This window comes from Mesoplodon bidens (genome assembly GCF_964165515.1).
Source record: "Mesoplodon bidens genome assembly, contig: HAP1_SCAFFOLD_401, whole genome shotgun sequence".
NCBI classification, from domain to species: Eukaryota; Metazoa; Chordata; class Mammalia; order Artiodactyla; family Ziphiidae; genus Mesoplodon; species Mesoplodon bidens.
In genome coordinates this window covers 16,433-34,623 of record NW_027672540.1, presented here as the reverse complement: position 1 = coordinate 34,623, position 18,191 = coordinate 16,433, and the positions used below count along the sequence as shown (strand labels likewise).

The window sequence follows — 18,191 nt, the reverse complement described above, 5'->3', positions numbered from 1 at the left end:
ATAGCATCATTTGACTTACTGATTTTGCTCTGATTTTTTATTGTTTGTGTTTTCCAAAATTATAAATGATAGCGCTATTAAAAATTGGTGATTTAATTTTTGGGGAGAATCTTTAGAAACACTGTTATCTCCTTGGTGTATAACAAATGACAGAGAGTAAAAGAGCAAATATGGAAAAAAGGAAGTTAATGCCAGCATTAACTTGAGTCTTCCTTTTTCATGTTCCTATCTATGGTTTTGTTTTATATAACTCATGATTAGTTTTTTCTATGTAAAATATATGTCTACATAATTACCTCTCTTAGAAGTATTAACTAACATTAGGTAAGCAGATAAATAAATTATTAATTTTTCAAATATAATAATTTTTCTATTTCTTTTAATATTTTAATTTTTTTTCCATTCATTAAGGAGATGTTTCTTAATATACCAAATATTTATTGAGGGCTTATAAGGTGCTGAGTTTAGTTCTCATTCTCAAGGAGCTTAAATTATGTTAGCAATCTTCACCTGGCAAATACTAGTATGTTTCAATGTCCAAGAGAACAAACAATGATATGATACTTAATTTCTGTCAGATTAGCACCTCTTGCAATTTCTTTGTTACCTTGCAACTGTTTATTGATCATGCAGGATGACAAGGGCACTTCTAGGCAATGGGGATACACTGGAAGCCAAAACTGTCAAAAATTTTCCTTTTTTGAGTTTATTTTTCTAATGCCAAGCTCACTATCAAAGCAGAGCTCTGTGTGCCTGAGTCCAGCTCAGATCACCCAGCAGAAATACCCCACTGATTCAGTGGCTTGAGCATTGTTGGTTTAAGCCACTGAGATTTTGAGTGGTTTGTTCTATAGTAACAAGTAATTGATATAGGCCAAGACACAATAAGCATAATATACAAATGAATAATAAAATATTAGAAGAGTTTTTCTCAAATATTTTGGAGTCAGGATTTCTGTGCTCTCTTAAAAATGGTTGCAGATCACAAAAAGCTTCTGTCTATGTTGATATCTGTTGATATTTACCATATTAGATATTAAAATAAACTTTTAGAATAAATATATTTGTTTAAAAGTGACAATAATTAACCTATTACAGGTTAACCTACTTTTATAAAAAACCTATACTTTTCAAATCCAAAATATAAAAATAGAAGAGTGGCATTGTTTTATATTTTTGCAAATCTATTTTTTTGCATATCTTACTAATTAGATAATAACTGGATTTATGTATTGCATTCTTCATTCAGTCTATTGAGATATGTTGTTTTCCTTGAAGAAAATGAAGACAAGCTCACCTCATACAGTTATGTAGTTGGAAGAGAAGGGTATTTTACCAGCCTTTAAAGATGATGCTGGATATATTTCTCTGATATGACATCAACACTAAATAACTATTAATTTCTTAGAGTTTGTTTGCAAAGTGGAATCTGTAACTATGGCAATGAATTCTTCATTTTCTCTTACATTAAAATCCACTGGTGATTCTTTCACTTTGAATGGGTCTCTCACATATGCATGATTTTGTAACTTCATATATTAGCCATTAAGAAAATGGTGATTATGTCTTATGTTGACATATTTCATTATACAATATAAAAAGTCACTACCAATTTCATCAGAAAAGCCATTAATACTGGGACACTGATACAAGTTTTCTAAAATGCTAAATTTTGCTTAAAAATTTAATTGTATATTGGCAATGTAGTGCCTAGCATTAACCTTTTTAATTGTAATGTAAATGCCTAACATTAAGCTTTTGATTACCAAGGCATCCATTTTAAAGGCATTTATTTATCTTGAATAAACATATTGCCAGCTGTGTGACACAGCTACTGTCAAAATAACTAGATAAGGAACCAGACTGTTCTACCCAAGAAGGTCCCCTTTTAGAAAGCCCTGGACCTAGAGATTGTCATACTGAGTGAAGTAAGTCAGACAAAGACAAATACCATATGATATCACTTATATGTGGAATCTAAAAAAAAAAAAAGGTACAAATGGACTTATTTACAAAATAGAAATAGAGTAACAGATGAAGACAAACTTATGGTTATCATGGGGGAAATACTCTGTAATGACCTATATGGGAAAAGAATCTAAAAAAGAGTGGATATAAGTATATATACAACTGGTTCACTATGCTGTACTCATGAAACTAACACAACATTGCAAGTCAACTATACTCCAATAACAATTAAAAAAAGAAAAAAGAAAGCAAGCCCCGAGTGACCTAGATAACCGACAGCTTTTCCCTACCCTCACCCTAATTCCAACTCCTTATGTTTATGCACCAGTAAAGAGTTAGCTCACAAAATCCTAGGCACCCCACCTATAAAAGACAGAGTCCAAGTCCACACTCCCTCTCTTTCTCTCTACCCACGACACTTGCTGTGTGAGCCTCAGGTGTACCAGGTACCTTCCAGGACTTTGAGTAATAAATTGTCTTATTCGAAGCTTCCTGATGGTTTTGCTGAGGTACGTCCTGTAATCCTAATAAGAACTGGGAAGTCTGCCCAGTCACAACAAGGGCCCTGGTGGTGGTGAGAGGGGATGTCTGTTGGCACCAGACCAGGTGAGTCCCTCAGGCATTGGTAGCAGAGAACATCACCATCAGTAGGCTGAGACCCACACAAGAGGCAAGGAATTCTGTCAGGGGTTTTCCTTCAAGGGACAGGCTCACTTGGTTCATTTTCAAGAAATATCTGGAAATACCCAAGTCTGAACAACCATAGTTTGTCTGTCACTTGTTCTTTCAAGTAAAAATAAATGTTTTTTAAAAAATCAGCTGGCTTGGCTTGCATCTCAAATAATTGCACAAGTGTGTTTCCTCGAGATGACCTTTGTGTAATAGAAGTACTTATACACACGTCCCATTTCATCTACAGAAGATTAAAATTAGGTCCACTTGAAGATCCAGATATATGAAAATGAGTAATTGCTATCGATTTTTCAAGAGATTTCTTAAATAGGATTGCCTTTAAAAATGTGTAGGTACATGACGATGAAGAATAAAGTGACCATTCATGAATGTAGTATACTAGTCGACCACTGCAGTTCGGTGCCATCCCTGGATTTGTGCCAAAAGGCCAGCAGCTTTACCCACCATTGCTCTTGTGTCATCAATGCACATGGCAACACAGTGGAGAAAAAAACAAGTAATGCCATCACATTATTATGAAAATAGTCTGTGTGTTCCGGATAACCTATAAAGGCCTTGAGGACTCATTGAATGCTGCAGACCACATTTTAAGAATTTTTATAACATAAATACATGAAAGTAAATGAGTGTCATAAAGGCCATCAGGAGAATTGGAAAAGGGGATGATGCGTGATTTTAAAAAGAGTGACCTGTTTTAATGGTACTGAGAAGGCAATCTTTGAGTAAAGATGTAGAGGATGAGAGTATGAGTCACAAACATACCTGGGGGAAGAACCGACAAGGTAAAAAGCATAATTGAGGGGCTTCCCTGGTGGCGCAGTGGTTGAGAGTCCGCCTGCCGATGCAGGGGACACCGGTTCGTGTCCCGGTCCGGGAAGATCCCACATGTGCCGCGGAGCGGCTGGGCCCGTGAGCCATGGCCGCTGAGCCTGCGCGTCCGGAGCCTGTGCTCCGCAACGGGAGAGGCCACAACGGTGAGAGGCCCGAGTACCGCAAAAAAAAAAAAAAAAAAAAAAAAAAGACCAATGAGAACCTCAGTCTAATTCCCAACAAGACGTGATTTCTACTATGTTGTTCAGAATGCTTTATGAAAGTATGGAAATATCTACATTAATATTTTTCTTTAATTTTTGAAGTAAACTATTCTTGTAAACACTTAAAATTAATTGTAAACAATGATAAATCTGATCTATCAGACTAGTGTTGCTTCATGAGTGGAGCGTTCTCTTGAGGGCTGTCTCTCTTGAGGAAGAGGAAGAAACACAGCAGGGAGATTGTCTGATCCTTTGAGGGGGCACATCATAAAATTGTGGGCTGGACCTCACCCATAAATTGCTAGAATAAGAGCTGGTCCTCTCCCATGAATATTTAAACTGTCCCTGGGAACCCTAGAGTGTTTTTTGTTTGTTTGTTTTTTAAATCACTGCTAGAAGGACCTAGTTATGCGCTGGAAACTGCAAAACTACACAAGCTGGAGAAGACTAATTTTCGAGGGGCAGTAAACATAATCCTAGGTTTAGTTATGGAGATGATGAATGTAAGGCAGGGTTTCTAAACTAAAAAACACTTTACAAAATGTTTCCTCTGTCTCTTCATATCAGACCAAAATTGACTTTCTAAGAAAGCTGAAATACAACGGAAAAAAGCAATTCAGAGATATTTAGATATTTCAGACACGTTATGTTGAATGGTTCCTGTTGACCTGTTTTACACAAGATAGTCAAAATAGCTTCATGTGCTGCCATAAAATTTTCCAGTATTCCTATTTAGTATTTTTTACATGACGATTCTTATTTTCTTGATGCCAGTAAGTAATTACTTTTCAAAAGCAAGAACAGTGGGCCCGTTTTCTTATTTCTATTGAGTTAGTGTTCATTTTGGCAGTTACTATAATTGCATAGTGCTGAATTCAGGAACACTAGCCAGAAAAATAAAATGGGAACGGGTACAGTGCTCTTACGATTCACATACTAGTTTCCCTAAAAATGATTTCACAAGTGCAACACTCCTCTCTCTCCAAAGTCTTCCAAAACACTACAAAGGGAATATGATCGAAAGCATTTTTTTCCATCTCAAGGCAAAACAAGTGGAGGAAAACTAAAATATAAAAGGAACAAAGCACTCTCTATAATTACACTTGCAAAAATGTTTCATTTCCCCTAAATATCGCATATGTTTTCAATAGTACTTATTTTGCATGTTTAATATTATTCATAGTTACTGGAAAATACTACTCTTGAGAATCAAATCCTGTTATGTAGGAGAAGCCCACTTCTGTTAAACTAGTATGAATAAATGACAAAAACAACTTTCTATAATTTATTAGTTATTATGATTGTATTTTTAAAATAGATAATCTATTTCAAGAAAAGTTCTTCTGAGATAGAGGAGCTTCATCTCAAAAGTGATGGGAGAAAGATCTACAAAATCAAAGAATCTAGAAATGTAAATAGTTGATACAGAAAACAAAGGGAAAAGAATAACATTCCCAAATAGTTATAAAGTTTCCATTAAGATTTTACTAGTAGCTGGGGCCATTTGATTCTTCTTATTAAAGGAATAAGGAGACAATTTGTTATAAAATATTTATTATGTTGCTACTTTGTATTAAGTTAATATGAAAAATTCAAGCATAAAAATGCAATATCATTTACAATGAGGCCATAAAGTTACAGGCTATAACTTATGAGTGAGCAGAGTCTGAACCTTCTTTATGATCTTGTTGACATATAGTAGTTCAGGTTTCATTTGGCCTCTATGATAGTTACTTATAGTGAAATTTTAGGGCTACTCCTCCCAGTACCCCATTTTGCTAATTCCCCTGCCATAGTTTTCGTATATAGCTATTTCATCATTCCAAAAAGCAATCCAAGCAATGGTTATCCAATAAACTCTAAGCACTTAGTGAGCTTTCAACTAATGTTCATTGAAGAAAGACTGAATAAATGATTCTATTTCAGACTTAACTTTTGAATAAATATTTTATTCATCCATGGATAAAAGAATACTTAAGAAATTTTAAAATATATATCTTATTTTCTACATAATGTTTGGATTTTATAATTATCTAAGCTGATGTATTTGTTATATTTCAGATTACATCATTTTAGCAGGCTTTTGTACTATGTAAAAAGGCTACCTCATAAGAAGAAACATTGTTTTACATTTGAGAATTTTTTTTCAATTTTGTATTTTGAAATAATTATGTAATTATGGCAAGTTCCAAAAGTACTACATCGATTACATTGTAACATTTACCAAACTTCGGCTAGTGATAACCACTTATAAAACTATAGTACAATGTCCATAACTAAAAAATTGATATTAGTACTGTTGAAGAGGAAACATTTTTCCTCTATTCTTGTAGGTTCTTTTGCCTGGTCTACTAATTAAGTTGACATAAGACATTAACAGGAGAAAAAAATGAAATTTTGTGTATATGGAGCCTCACATAGAATTGAGAGGATTCAAGACAGGCAGTTAAGGCTTGTGTGCCATGCTGAGCTAAGGAGAAGAGGTAGGGGTCTGGGATTCCAAAGGGGAGGAAGACAATTTATAGGGAGATGGGAAGAACCAATGCTTGGTAAACAAATGTTTGTCATGCCACGTAGAGATAATGGGACAAGAGGAATTTCTTTTTTTTTTTTTTCAGGCAATGCTTTATTTAGATCACCAAAAATAAGGTTTTATAGAAAAGGAACTGTAACAAGCAAATGTATAGCTGCAAATTTTCTTTTTGCCATCAATATCAACCCCCTCTAAAATATTCTGGGACTACTTTTCGGTTTCCAAGTAAAACTAATGTTTTGTTGCTCAGCCTCATCACAAGAATGAAAACGGTTTGCAAAACAATTTTGTTTAATGCTAACAAATAGTTTAAAAATGTGGTTATTGCTAAAAAGTAACTCCGTCTACTGAAACAGCCCAACCTACGCACACTTTCGTGAACATTTCACTGTGAACACAGCTGCTCTTTTCCCGCCGTCACAGATGACATGTACCGTGGCAAGGGTCACATGTTGGAGGCCGTTCAGGTACCTAGGAAGTAATCCTTAACAGAAATAACTACGGTAGGTAAGCAACTCAAACAAATGGGCCCGCCTCTGCCACACCCCCCCAAGGCGGGTGTCGCATTCGCTCTAAGGAAGGCCCACCAACTCCCTAGTTCTTTATCGGGAACCGAGAGTGCAAAGCTAGATAGAGAAGCTGTTCTTCCAGAACCATCAAAACCTTAATAAATCGCCCTGGGGTTCTTCGTGCTGTAGTGCGCCTCACAGGCAGCAACATAGGCAGACTCTGGGAAAAAGTCATCATGGTATTCTGCTAAAAACCTCAGAAAGAGATCAAAGTGCTTCAGTAAAGCCTTCAGATTCTTCTCAGAAAAGGACATCTTTCCAAGGATTTCTGGAAGTTTCACGAACAATCGCAGCAAGTGTTGCGCCCCATAAATGTAAGAGGGTGGAGGTGGCTGGTCACCTGGGGGGTAACTGTCGGGTACAGGTTTCCAGGAGAGGACCTCATTTATTTCATTAGTTCTTCTGCCTTCAAAGCCAGCAAACCCCGCACTCCCTTCCTTGCTAGGGGTCAGAGGAACGGGTGAGGATGATCTGCTATGAACGGGTGTCTTCTTTTCCAGGTGCAGGAACAGCTTGGGCATGCTGGCAGACGCGTCCTGCTGCCGGCGCTTGGGCTGGGGCGAGGCGCTGCTCTCCGACAGCCGGTCGCAATTGGCCGAGTGGCGTGTGGACCGCCGCAGAGACTGCAAGGCTTCCGGCTCGGCTTTGCGCCTTTTGGGGGTGGCTGGCTCGCCTGTGGTGGGCTGACTCTCTGTGGACTGTGGTGTGGATGGATTCAACAAAGGTGGGCTTGGAGAGAGCTCCTCTGGGTTCCTATTAGTGTTTGTGGTACTTTCCTTAATCGGAAGAAAAAATTTGGACGAAGTCACCTTTTTATACTGAACTTGTTCATATGGATAGAGCAAAACCAATGGGAGAGTGTAATCAAAGGTTATTCTTAATCCATCCACCATCTCCTTACAAAGGTCAACGTTCTTTTCTGCTGGGATATAATGCACATTCATGTTGGCATGTGGCATAGCGTGATGGTGACGAGGCCTCTCATTGGCTGAAAAGGCTGCATTGATAGCAAAATGCTTCACGTATGATTCCAAAATAGTTATGATGTTGGTCTGGCACGGAAGTTTCACTAACCGTTTCCTCCTGTTGATATAGTAACAATCGTCCTCAAGCTTCTTCTTCAGAACTTCAGGGATTTCTATAGTTATTGTTCTTTCTTCCATTTCCTTTTTTGCATGCAGCTCTGGTTCCTCCTTCACTTCAGTCTTTTCTTCAATATCACTTTCTTCACTTATTTCTTCATCCTTTTCTTCACTACTGTCATCAGAAGAACTGCTTATTGAGTTTTCAACATTTTCATCTTTTTCTTCAGCAGGGAGGCTTTTTAAGACAGAATCCACACCAGGCAACCTGCAGCGCTTCTTCTTTCTTCCTGTGCTTCTCAGGCGAGCTACAGCTTTCCTTGCCAATTTACGCTGTAATCTCCGATTTTCATCGGTGTCACGAAGGACATGATCTTCAGCTGCCCATCTATCCCAGCTTCTGTTCCAACCATTAAAATGGATCAGATATTCTGGGATCTTTCTGCCTTTTTCGTCTTTCCCAACAATAACATCGACAATCTTGGCATCGTAGAGCACTCGCGCCTTGGTGGGGTCAGGCTCGAAGCACAGCACTTTCTCCCCTGAGTGGAATTTAAATTTCATGCCCTCGCTCGCGCTCATTTGCTCATCGTAAGAGGAATTTCTTGATAAATAAGAACAATGGTAGCATTTTTGTGATAATATTTAGTCTTTTGTCCTCAATTCCTAAAAAACTCTTCAGAGCCATAAAGCGTCTTGTTATTCATAACAAGCTCTTTTGTGCCACAACTGGGTTTATGTTAACACAACTGGGTGACATTTGGAAGCACCTAAGGATGGGGGCTGGTTGTCAGGAGAACCAACATTGTGGTTAGAGGGTTGGAGCATTCAGTCCCACCCCAGGACATCTAGAGAAGGGAGAGGGGCTAGAAATTGAAGTCACCAATGGCCAATGAGTTATTCAATCTTGCCTAAGTCATGAAGCCTCCACGAACATCCAGAAGGACTGGGTGTGGGAGAGCTTCTGGGCTGGTGAACGTGTGAAGGTTTGGGGAGAATGGTGCTCTCAGAGCGAAGGGAAGCTCCCACCCTTTCCCCATGCCTTGCCCTACATATCTGGCAGTTCCTGAGTTATATCTTTTTATTAAAAAACTGGTAATCTGGTGAATAAATGTGTTTCCTGAGTTCTGTGAACCACTCTAGCAAATAATAGAACCCAAGGAGGAGGTTGTGGGAAACTCTGATCTACAGTCAGTCAGTCAGAAGCACAGGTGACACCTGGGCTTGTGCCTGGTGTCTCAGGTATGTGGGGTGGGGCAGTCTGGTAGGGCTGACCTCTTAACTTATGGAATCTGATGCTGTCTCTGGGTAGATCAGGTAAATGGTGTATGAATTGAGTTGAACTGAATTGAATTGTAGAATGCCCAGCTAGTGTCTGGAGAATTGCTTGGTGGTATGGGGGAAGCTCCCCTCCCCATGGTAAAATTGGGTGCAGAACCCGAAAGAGTGGCCCTTAAATTTTACAGGTACCGAAACATCATTTAACTGCCTCCTAATTGTTTTCAAATCAGAGTGTGAACACAGAGAAATTGTAATTTGTATAATTACAGTGAAATTATTAGTAACAGTAAGGCTGCCTTCTGAATGCTACAAGAATCATGGCGGCCAAACTATATATATTGCAAGAGATCCTGCCACTGGAATAGACAAGAAACAAACAAACAAAAAACACCAAGCAAGAACAACAACAAAATCTAGACTTCACTCATAATTTGAATACATAACATTGAAAACTGCAGTGGTATTTATTTAGACTTTCATATCTCTAGTGGTCGTTCTCTCCACTGCATATATGACAGTCCTTGGGTCCAAATTCAGGAGACCTGGTATCAAGTCCAAACTCTAGTAATCATTGGCTGCATGATTTCAGATGATTTACTCAATATTTCTTCCAAATTTTTCATTAGTAAAAGGAGGATGAAATCAATGACCATCAGACAAGGTCATTTTGAATGTCAAATAAGACCGCTTAAGAAGGTCTCTTAACTCTAAAGTGATATGCTGAAATTAGTAATCATTATTCTTTCATCTTCAATACTATGTAGCTCAGCTCAAAATTGAATCTATAAACATAATCCATCTTTCATTCTGACCTAGCTTTATATTCTTCTAATGATCTACCTATTTGCAATGGAAGACTGCAATAAAAATACCAAAATAAAAATAGGTTTTGGAATATGATTTCTAAATATATGAAACATTGAACTTTTGTAACTTTTTCATTCTTTTAAACAATGCATCCTTATTTTTCTTTCTTTCTTATAGTGACCTCATAGCATTTCCTTTCTGTCAGGCTAGCATTTCTTTTTCTACACAACACTGAATGTGGAATGCCGCCTGCCTGTGACATCCTATGTTTTGAGAGTCTGATTTTTAAGTTATTACTCGCAATTTTTGAAGCAAAGTGAATACTTAAAATTACCCATCCAAAGTGATCTTTGTAGTTTTACTTGGAAGTAGCACGTTCATTGGCTCTTTAACTTAGAAATTATCTAAATACACTAAATTCACATGTAAAGCATTCTCAGAAGCGAAGCAAATAAAATATTACCTTTTTCTACCGCATTCACCTGAATTTAAAGAAATATAAGTTATTTCTGCATTAACACTTAATAAACAACAATCAACAACATGTAGTTCCACATAAAAATCCTCATTAAGTCAAAGGAATATTTTAATGTATTTTCCTATCTCATACTTCCATACCAGAAACATTGTATTTCTGGCTTATTTTAGAGTTAAGATCAGCGGGTAACATTATTGGAACATTCTCTAAATTGATTTGTTTAGATTAAGCATTAGCAATCATGAAACAAATTAAAAGGAGAATAAGAAAATAGACATTTTATTGAAACTTGAGCTGGTAAAATGTTTGGTTTATTTATGGCAGTGGCTTACGTTTGTAATCAACTTTTTCTCAGGATAATAAAAATTTATTTCAGAACTTGTCAGCAAATTCTTTGACAAAAAACAATTAAAGGAATGTCAGAGGAAGTTCAAAATGGTGCTAGGTTGGAGAGGAAAATCTGAATGGAATTAAGATACTGCCAAAATGATCCACGAAGTAGACCATCTACAGCTAACCATTAGATCCAGGGGAGGCCTCTAAATATTGGTATTGCTGCACTTTGTGACAGAAAGGAAAATTATACAGAAGACAAAGAAAATCCCTTCAATGCTTATAATTTAAGAATCAATTTGAATCCTGGTATTTGATGATGGAATTTATTATATGGTTTGAATAATCTCTGTAACTCACATAAGTAGTATTTGTACTAAGGTAATAGACATACAACTAGGGTGAAAGACAAGAAGAAACCCATCATGCCCAGAGACTGGCGAATAACATCCCAGCTACAAGAGCCCTAAGGTGGAAACTGTTATCATACTAGCATTCATTCAATAGTGTGACACTTATGTAATAAGACAAATATTCATCCTTTGTCTATATAATGTTATGGTGTTGCTAATTATGTATAAAAGTAACACATATATTTCTATGTGTGCATTTTGGGCTAGTTATTGGTGGAAGTTTCAAATATTAGGAATCAGTCATTGGAATGAATTATTTTCACATTTTTTTCATGTGCTATCTGTGGAGCTCACTTTCATTTTTCTAGTTCAACTAATACTTTGGTTTCAGTTGCATTTGTGCTCTGTAGACTAAATGACTAAAATACATAGTCATTTAGAAAATATTACTAAATAGGTAATTCTTGATCTTTAATCAATAAAACTGTCAACTTGGCTTAGTGGGATTAAAATGTGATGTCTTCTCTTGTTCTTTATTTACTCTCTTTACAATACAGTAGTGAACCAGAAACCAGTACTTTTCAGTATAGTAGTAGATATTATTGCTTCTGGCTAACCAAACTTTGATTGATGCAGATGTTAACTCTAATGTAATCTAAATTCTCTGTGGCTATTAGTAATCAACACACTAACTATTGCCCGGGGTTCTGTTAACTTTTTATATTGGAAAAATGATTTTTCATAACTGTAGGGTTAAAATTTTATTTCCTCAAAATAAGAAAAACAGACATAATCTGAGAGTAAATTTCAGGTACATAGAGTCTAAAGGAATACAATTTACAGCCAAGCCACTCAAATACAATCTTCAACTATCTTAATCTACAAAACTTTCTGCAAAAATGCAGTAAAATCCAATGACTCTGCAGTACCCGCTGCACTTCTCTGCTCATATACCTGTGCCTTTTCTGTGCACTTCATTGATTTTAAATTGTTAGTTTCTGAATCTCTGTGCTTCGCTCCCCAATGCTACTTCTAGAACCTCCTTATTCTATTCTTCCTTAAAACATTCAGGTCTGCATCTTCTGTCATCAGAGTAAACCATCCTGTATCTCTTCATATTGCAGACGTTTTCAGATACCCAAGCTGGCTTCTCATTCTATGACTATAATTCTTGATTAGATGTCTAATTCTCATAATTTCTGCTTCTATAACTCTTAGTGATTTCAATATCCAGGGAGATGAAAATTCCAAAACTCACAGCTTCTTGGTTATCCCATCCACTTTCATATGTCAAATGCCAGTTATATGAAGATAACTCTCAAAGTTATGCCTTAAGTTCTTCCCTTTTACATCTGTGAAAGTATCAGCACAATCAAGAGTCTGAATAAATCATCACCTCCAAGAGCTTCCTCATACCCTTTTGAAATTTATTTCTCCCCTTCCTGTGCCCCTTCTCCCCTCAGGCAACTACTTATTCACTTTCTAGCACTATCAACTAGTTAAACCTGTTCTCTGTTCATCCATATGGGCTGGAAGTGGAAGCTGACTCAGGTAGTGTTATAATTTAGCATAACCCTTACTTATTCCTGTCTATCTTATTCCACTATTTCTTTTGCCCAAATTGGTTTTGGGAAGAGTAGAAAACATAAAAAGAAGTAAAAAAATCAGGTAATATGTGTAATATTAAGATTAAAAAAGGTAATGACTTGATTTACTGATTTATTTTAAAACTCTGATTTGATCTCCATTCCACAATCCCAGACTTTTGCCTTAATATCAAAAAGTGTCTCTAGCTTAAGGTCTGCTCCATACTTTTAAATCTGATTCTTTTTTTCGAGATGAACAAGTATACCTATTGCTTAGTAGTTATAATCATGACCTTTAGAATTTTAATCCTGGCTTGAGATATTAAGCAAGGTATTTCATTTGTCCACACTCTCTTTCCTCCACAGTAATACAGTGATATACATTGTGCTTACTTCCTAGGGTTGTGTGAAGCTCAGGTGAGTAAATCGCAATTTACTCAACATTGCAATGTTTTCGAAAACAGAAAAAAAAAATTAGCATTACTTATAAAATCATTTAAAAATGATTTCAATGACATTTAGAGACAGCTGTATTCATATGATTTTTCAGATATGTTTGTTTTCTAAAACTATGTAAGAGTAAGTGCACTAAACAAATTATCTAGTCGGTCTAAAGCTCCATCTATGCTAGTGGCACCAGAGCTCATTTTTGCAAGTGCCATTCATAATAATTGCCCTGTATGAGGCAATGTCCTTCGTGACAGCAAACTTCACTTCACCCCCTTCCAAAGGATATTTCTGGCCAATTTTCCTCAGTTCCTGGGACTGTAGGGGGCTGATCATAGCAGGCTTGCAAATGAGAAACAAGATTTCTCTCTTCTTGGTCCATTACATGTAAAATTGTGATGTTAACATGCTTTTTTAGAATCACTTGGATTAGCCCAAATGATGATGGCTTGAAGTTTTCCTGGAATTTTTTCATACATCATCTGCTCTAAAATGAAATAATGATTCATAATGTAGTCCTCACTCAAGGCACAAAAAAACACATTACTAATGCGCATTTTCCTTAATGGAGTGGGTTCTATTATAGTGAAAGAAGACTCATTATTCCTTGGCAAATATACCTTGGTACATACTGTTGTGGATTTATCAAGAATAATAATGACTTAAGCAAGGCAGAAACACATGCAATTAGATTTCTCACCACAGACAGGGGAGCACAACAAAAACTCAGCATTATCAGTGGATCTTCAACTGTGTATAAATCTTCAGTTGATGTGTATAATGAATCAGGTCAAATCAGTTTTAATAAAAATATGAGGAGCACTATTTGAGGTTGATAATGGTGACTGTTTAGAGTTATAGTTATGTTTTTAGTGCAGATCAGTTGGAAATCTTGTGAATAAGTTAAAATAGTAAGAAATAAATGCTATCATAGGGAGTTGGGAAATCTAATGTGTCGCAAATAGAGTATCAACAGTTATTTCTGAAGTAGAGTTTCTAAAGGTATCTAAAACACGCAGAAAGACAGAGAGAGAGAGAGAGAAAGAATAGATTCTATCAAATGTTTATATTTTATGTATATATGTAGATAGCTGATAGATGAATAATAGATAGAAAAACAGCTGCATGTACATGTATATATATTCTACATTCCCTGTTTGCAATAAAAATAGCAAGCTGGGTGGGACCTGGGGCCTGCCAGAAACTCAGACAAAATACGTAATGTATATGAGCACATAGCAAGTGTCAATCAAATGACTTAAAACCCCACACTTAACTTTCACAACAACCCTACACAGAACGCTCAGGTCAAGACCCCATACCTACTGTTCCTAAATAAAAAGTAAAAATGGCAAAAACTAAGTTTGTTTGTAGAATTTTTAAATTTATTTGGTAGCAAATCATGCTTTAAACTGTGACGCTATTATGTTATTTGTAGTCTTTTTTCAACCAACCAAGTGAGACTATCCACTTGTTTCCTTGCAGAAATATTAATAGGTTTGTTTATGAAGTGTAACATAGCACGTAATTTATATGTTGTATTACTTACCAAAATTAAAAAAATATATATGTCTGGTCCCAAGGGTTTGGGGTCATGGAATTGTGGGCTGTACCTGCATCCTTCCCATGTCAAGGTCACTATAGTTCATTTAGTGAGAGTATGATTGTAGGTCAACATATCAGTGGCTTGTACTTTCTGTTTAAACAATATTGTGGAGACAATAGTTAATCACCATCATCACCAGCAGCAGCAGCAGAGGTAATTTTCATTTGAATGCAAATAAATGAGTCGAGATCTTTGGGATTGTCTCTTGATGAACCAGAGAATAATTCGTCTCTTTTTAGTTGTATATTTATGACAATAGTGTTTTTCAGAAAGCTGGTTACACTTTTCTCTTCCGTTTCATCTCCCTTCCTACTGAAGAGAACTAAATTTGCACGACAAGTGATAAAAGAGTCTGAGACAGCACAGAAATGTCTAGCAGGTGACGTGTCAAGTTCAGCTGGCTTTCCCTGCAGCAGCTGGTTTGCTTTCTCTAGCAGATGCTCTAAATTAGGTAACTGAACTTGGTTTTTATTAGGCATACCTGTTTTTGAGGATGCTTAGGGTAAATTATGTGTCCAAATACAGCAAATGTATATAACATCTTTTGACAGATTTTTGGAAGTAAAATTGGCTAATGTTTCACTTTATTTTCCCTAATAATTTTTCCTTTTTAATCATTTCCCAAGTTTAATATATTTTTGCTGTGTTCAATAATATGAGATTTGGTAAGCTAGCTTAAGTTTTTTGGAGCAAAATAGGAAATATTAAACAGTACTTCAATGTAATTTGTGTCATGCTTTTTCATCTAGCATTGTAACAAAAATCTCCGGTTTTTGGAGCTCTTCAAAAATACTGTTTTATTTCAATGACTACAAGAGATTGCATTCCTCCATGATTTACTTTATCATTTACTCCTAGTTCATTGAACTTATTTCCAATTCACTGTGATTAAAATCATTATGTGATTAACATCATTATGTGCAAAGCTTAGAACACAGATTAGGCAGATTTGTATTAGAAAAACAGAGTAGGAGGTATTGAAAAGCAAGAAAGACGAAAGTTTAGTATTAGACCTATTTATATATTTTCAAAATTAAAGTACATGCAAAAGACAAAATATTAGATTAAAATAGATAAAATCTCTGGGAGCACATGCCTGTCGTGGAGGCAGATGCAGTAGGGCTAAAGGAATAGTTCAACAATCTCAGGCATGAAACTAACCCAGAAAGAGACAAAATCACATTGTTCCTTTCATAGGGGAGAAAATTGCTGAATTAAAACGTCTCTAATTAATTTTAGAAGAAATTTTAAATGTCTCATTTTAAGTATCGCTGTTAGACAAACTCAGTCTAAGTCTTTATATCTATATTTAAAAAGAAGTAAATTCACTTCAAAATCTTAGGTTAGTCATTATTTTATATGCTGAAGTATTCCTTTGATTTCTAAGAATTCCAGAAATCCTGAATGCTTATTGTTAAATACTTCGAATACGGTTGGGGTATTAAAAAATCAAATAAATAAATAAAACATGTCACTTTTAGTCCTTCTACATTTTTCTAGGAAATTTTTGTTCCTACCTAATGAGAATAGTTCTTTCCTCTTTATAAACTTGGAATAATTCAATTCTCTGCTTCTCCTCTGAGATTTACCTCATAATTCATTTTTAAAAATTCATCTAAGCAAGACGCCTAAAATACTTCATATCTGCAATACCACACTATCAGCCTCTAGTATTTCCTGCCTTCAAGCCTCTTACGAGGAAAATTGTATTTCCTGTTCCTGTCAAAGTTTTGTACAACTTCTCCAATTTTTCTCTAATTCTCATACCCTCTAGGCCCCTTAGAGAATTCATTCCTGAAATATCTCCAATCAGAATTCTAAATATCTCCTATTGTACTAGATCATTTTCATTATCAAGAAAACAAAAGGAATATCTCTCCTTAAAAAAGATGAAACAAAAAGGCAGTTATAAATACCTTGAATCTACCTTTGCTCATGTTTCTCACCCTATTTTTTTCCTCCCTTTCACAGTGAGCATTTTATTTTTTGATTGATTGATTGATTTTGGCCACACCACATGATACACAGGGTCCTGCGCCCCCTGCAGTGGAAGCTTGGAGTCTTAACCACTGGACCACCAGGGAAGTCCCCTCACAGTGAGCAATTTAGGAAGTATACTCTATACATATTGACTCTATTCCTCACCACCTGTTCTCTGGTCAATTCACCCCAATTGGATTTCCACCCCTCGTTTCCCCTGGAATTGCTCTGGTTAAGTAAAAGTGAGGTCACATTAAATGTCATTTTCTGACCTCAGTATTGAAAACAGTTTCCTTCTTCTTCTTTTTTTTTTCATGTTCATAGATGTAATTGTAAAGCAAAATCTTAGCAAATCATAGTAAAAATATATCAAAAGCTTAATATATGGTCCTTCGAGGTTTATCACAGTAGTTCAAAATCAGTTTAACATTTGAAAAACCAACATAATTTACCATAAAATACAGTATATATGTAAGTTCAATAAAATACGTCTAAATTTGAAAGTAAGAAGTAAATCTGTCTTTTTTTGCAAGTAACATAGTCATTTATATAGAAAATCCTATAGAAAGTACAAAAATCCTACTAGATCTTAAAAATGAGTTTAGCAGTGTTGTGGAATATAAGAGCAATATACACAAAATCAATTGTATTTCTTTATATAAGCAACAGGCAATTAAAAATAAAATCATAAAATATATCACTTTCAGTAGCCTTAAAATTATTAAATGCTTAAATATAAATATAACAAAAGTTGTATAAATTAAGTACAAAATAATTTTAAATCTGTGCTCAGGAGCCCCAGAGGGTCCTGCTTGGTATCACCATCTTCAGTCATTCACATCAGTTTCATTTTCTTGATGACATTTATCACTCTCTGAACATGGATTCATTTGGTTACTCATTTATCCTCTCTCTCCTTCACACAAATGTTAAGTTCTGTTAAAACAGAGATTCTTATCTTTAGTTCCTTTTACATTCCTACTTAATAGATTACCGTTACTGGCACAAAGTAGGTATTCACTACACATGTTTTACTGAAGGAATAAATATAGTGAAATTCATATTTCCTTCCAGGAGGTTTTCCATTCATTGTTATTCTTCGTTAATACATAAAAAAGATAAAATAGTTAAAACTGTATAATAAGATAATTAATTATGCATTTTCCTCGCATTTTCTTTAGCATATTTACAGTTTTGCTCACCTGCATTCATTATACTGATTAATGTACTTGTAGTAAAAATAAGTCTCTATGGATGAATAAATTTGAAACCAGTTATCATATTTGGGAACAATAATTGGATCATAAAAATTATCATTTATGCAGGGAGATATATTTGGACAACATACCCTTAAACCAAAGTAATAATAAGAAAATTGGGGAAGTAAAAAAATAAAATAAAATGTGTCATTTGTGTGGAACATGTATTATTTGCACAGAAT

The 18,191-nt window shown here is 35.6% G+C and overlaps 1 protein-coding gene across 1 annotated transcript; it reads right to left on the bottom strand.

The window, feature by feature from the left end:
- Positions 1–6,129: 6,129 nt before the first annotated feature.
- On the bottom strand, positions 6,130–8,461 carry LOC308610070 (MSL complex subunit 3-like; the record flags this gene model as incomplete). Its single annotated transcript, XM_081259338.1, has 2 exons — positions 6,130–6,712; positions 6,892–8,461. One exon carries the CDS (start codon positions 8,459–8,461, stop codon positions 6,893–6,895), a length of 1,569 nt encoding a protein of 522 aa, XP_081115464.1. The 3' UTR covers positions 6,130–6,712; position 6,892.
- Between the last annotated feature and the right edge of the window lie 9,730 nt (positions 8,462–18,191).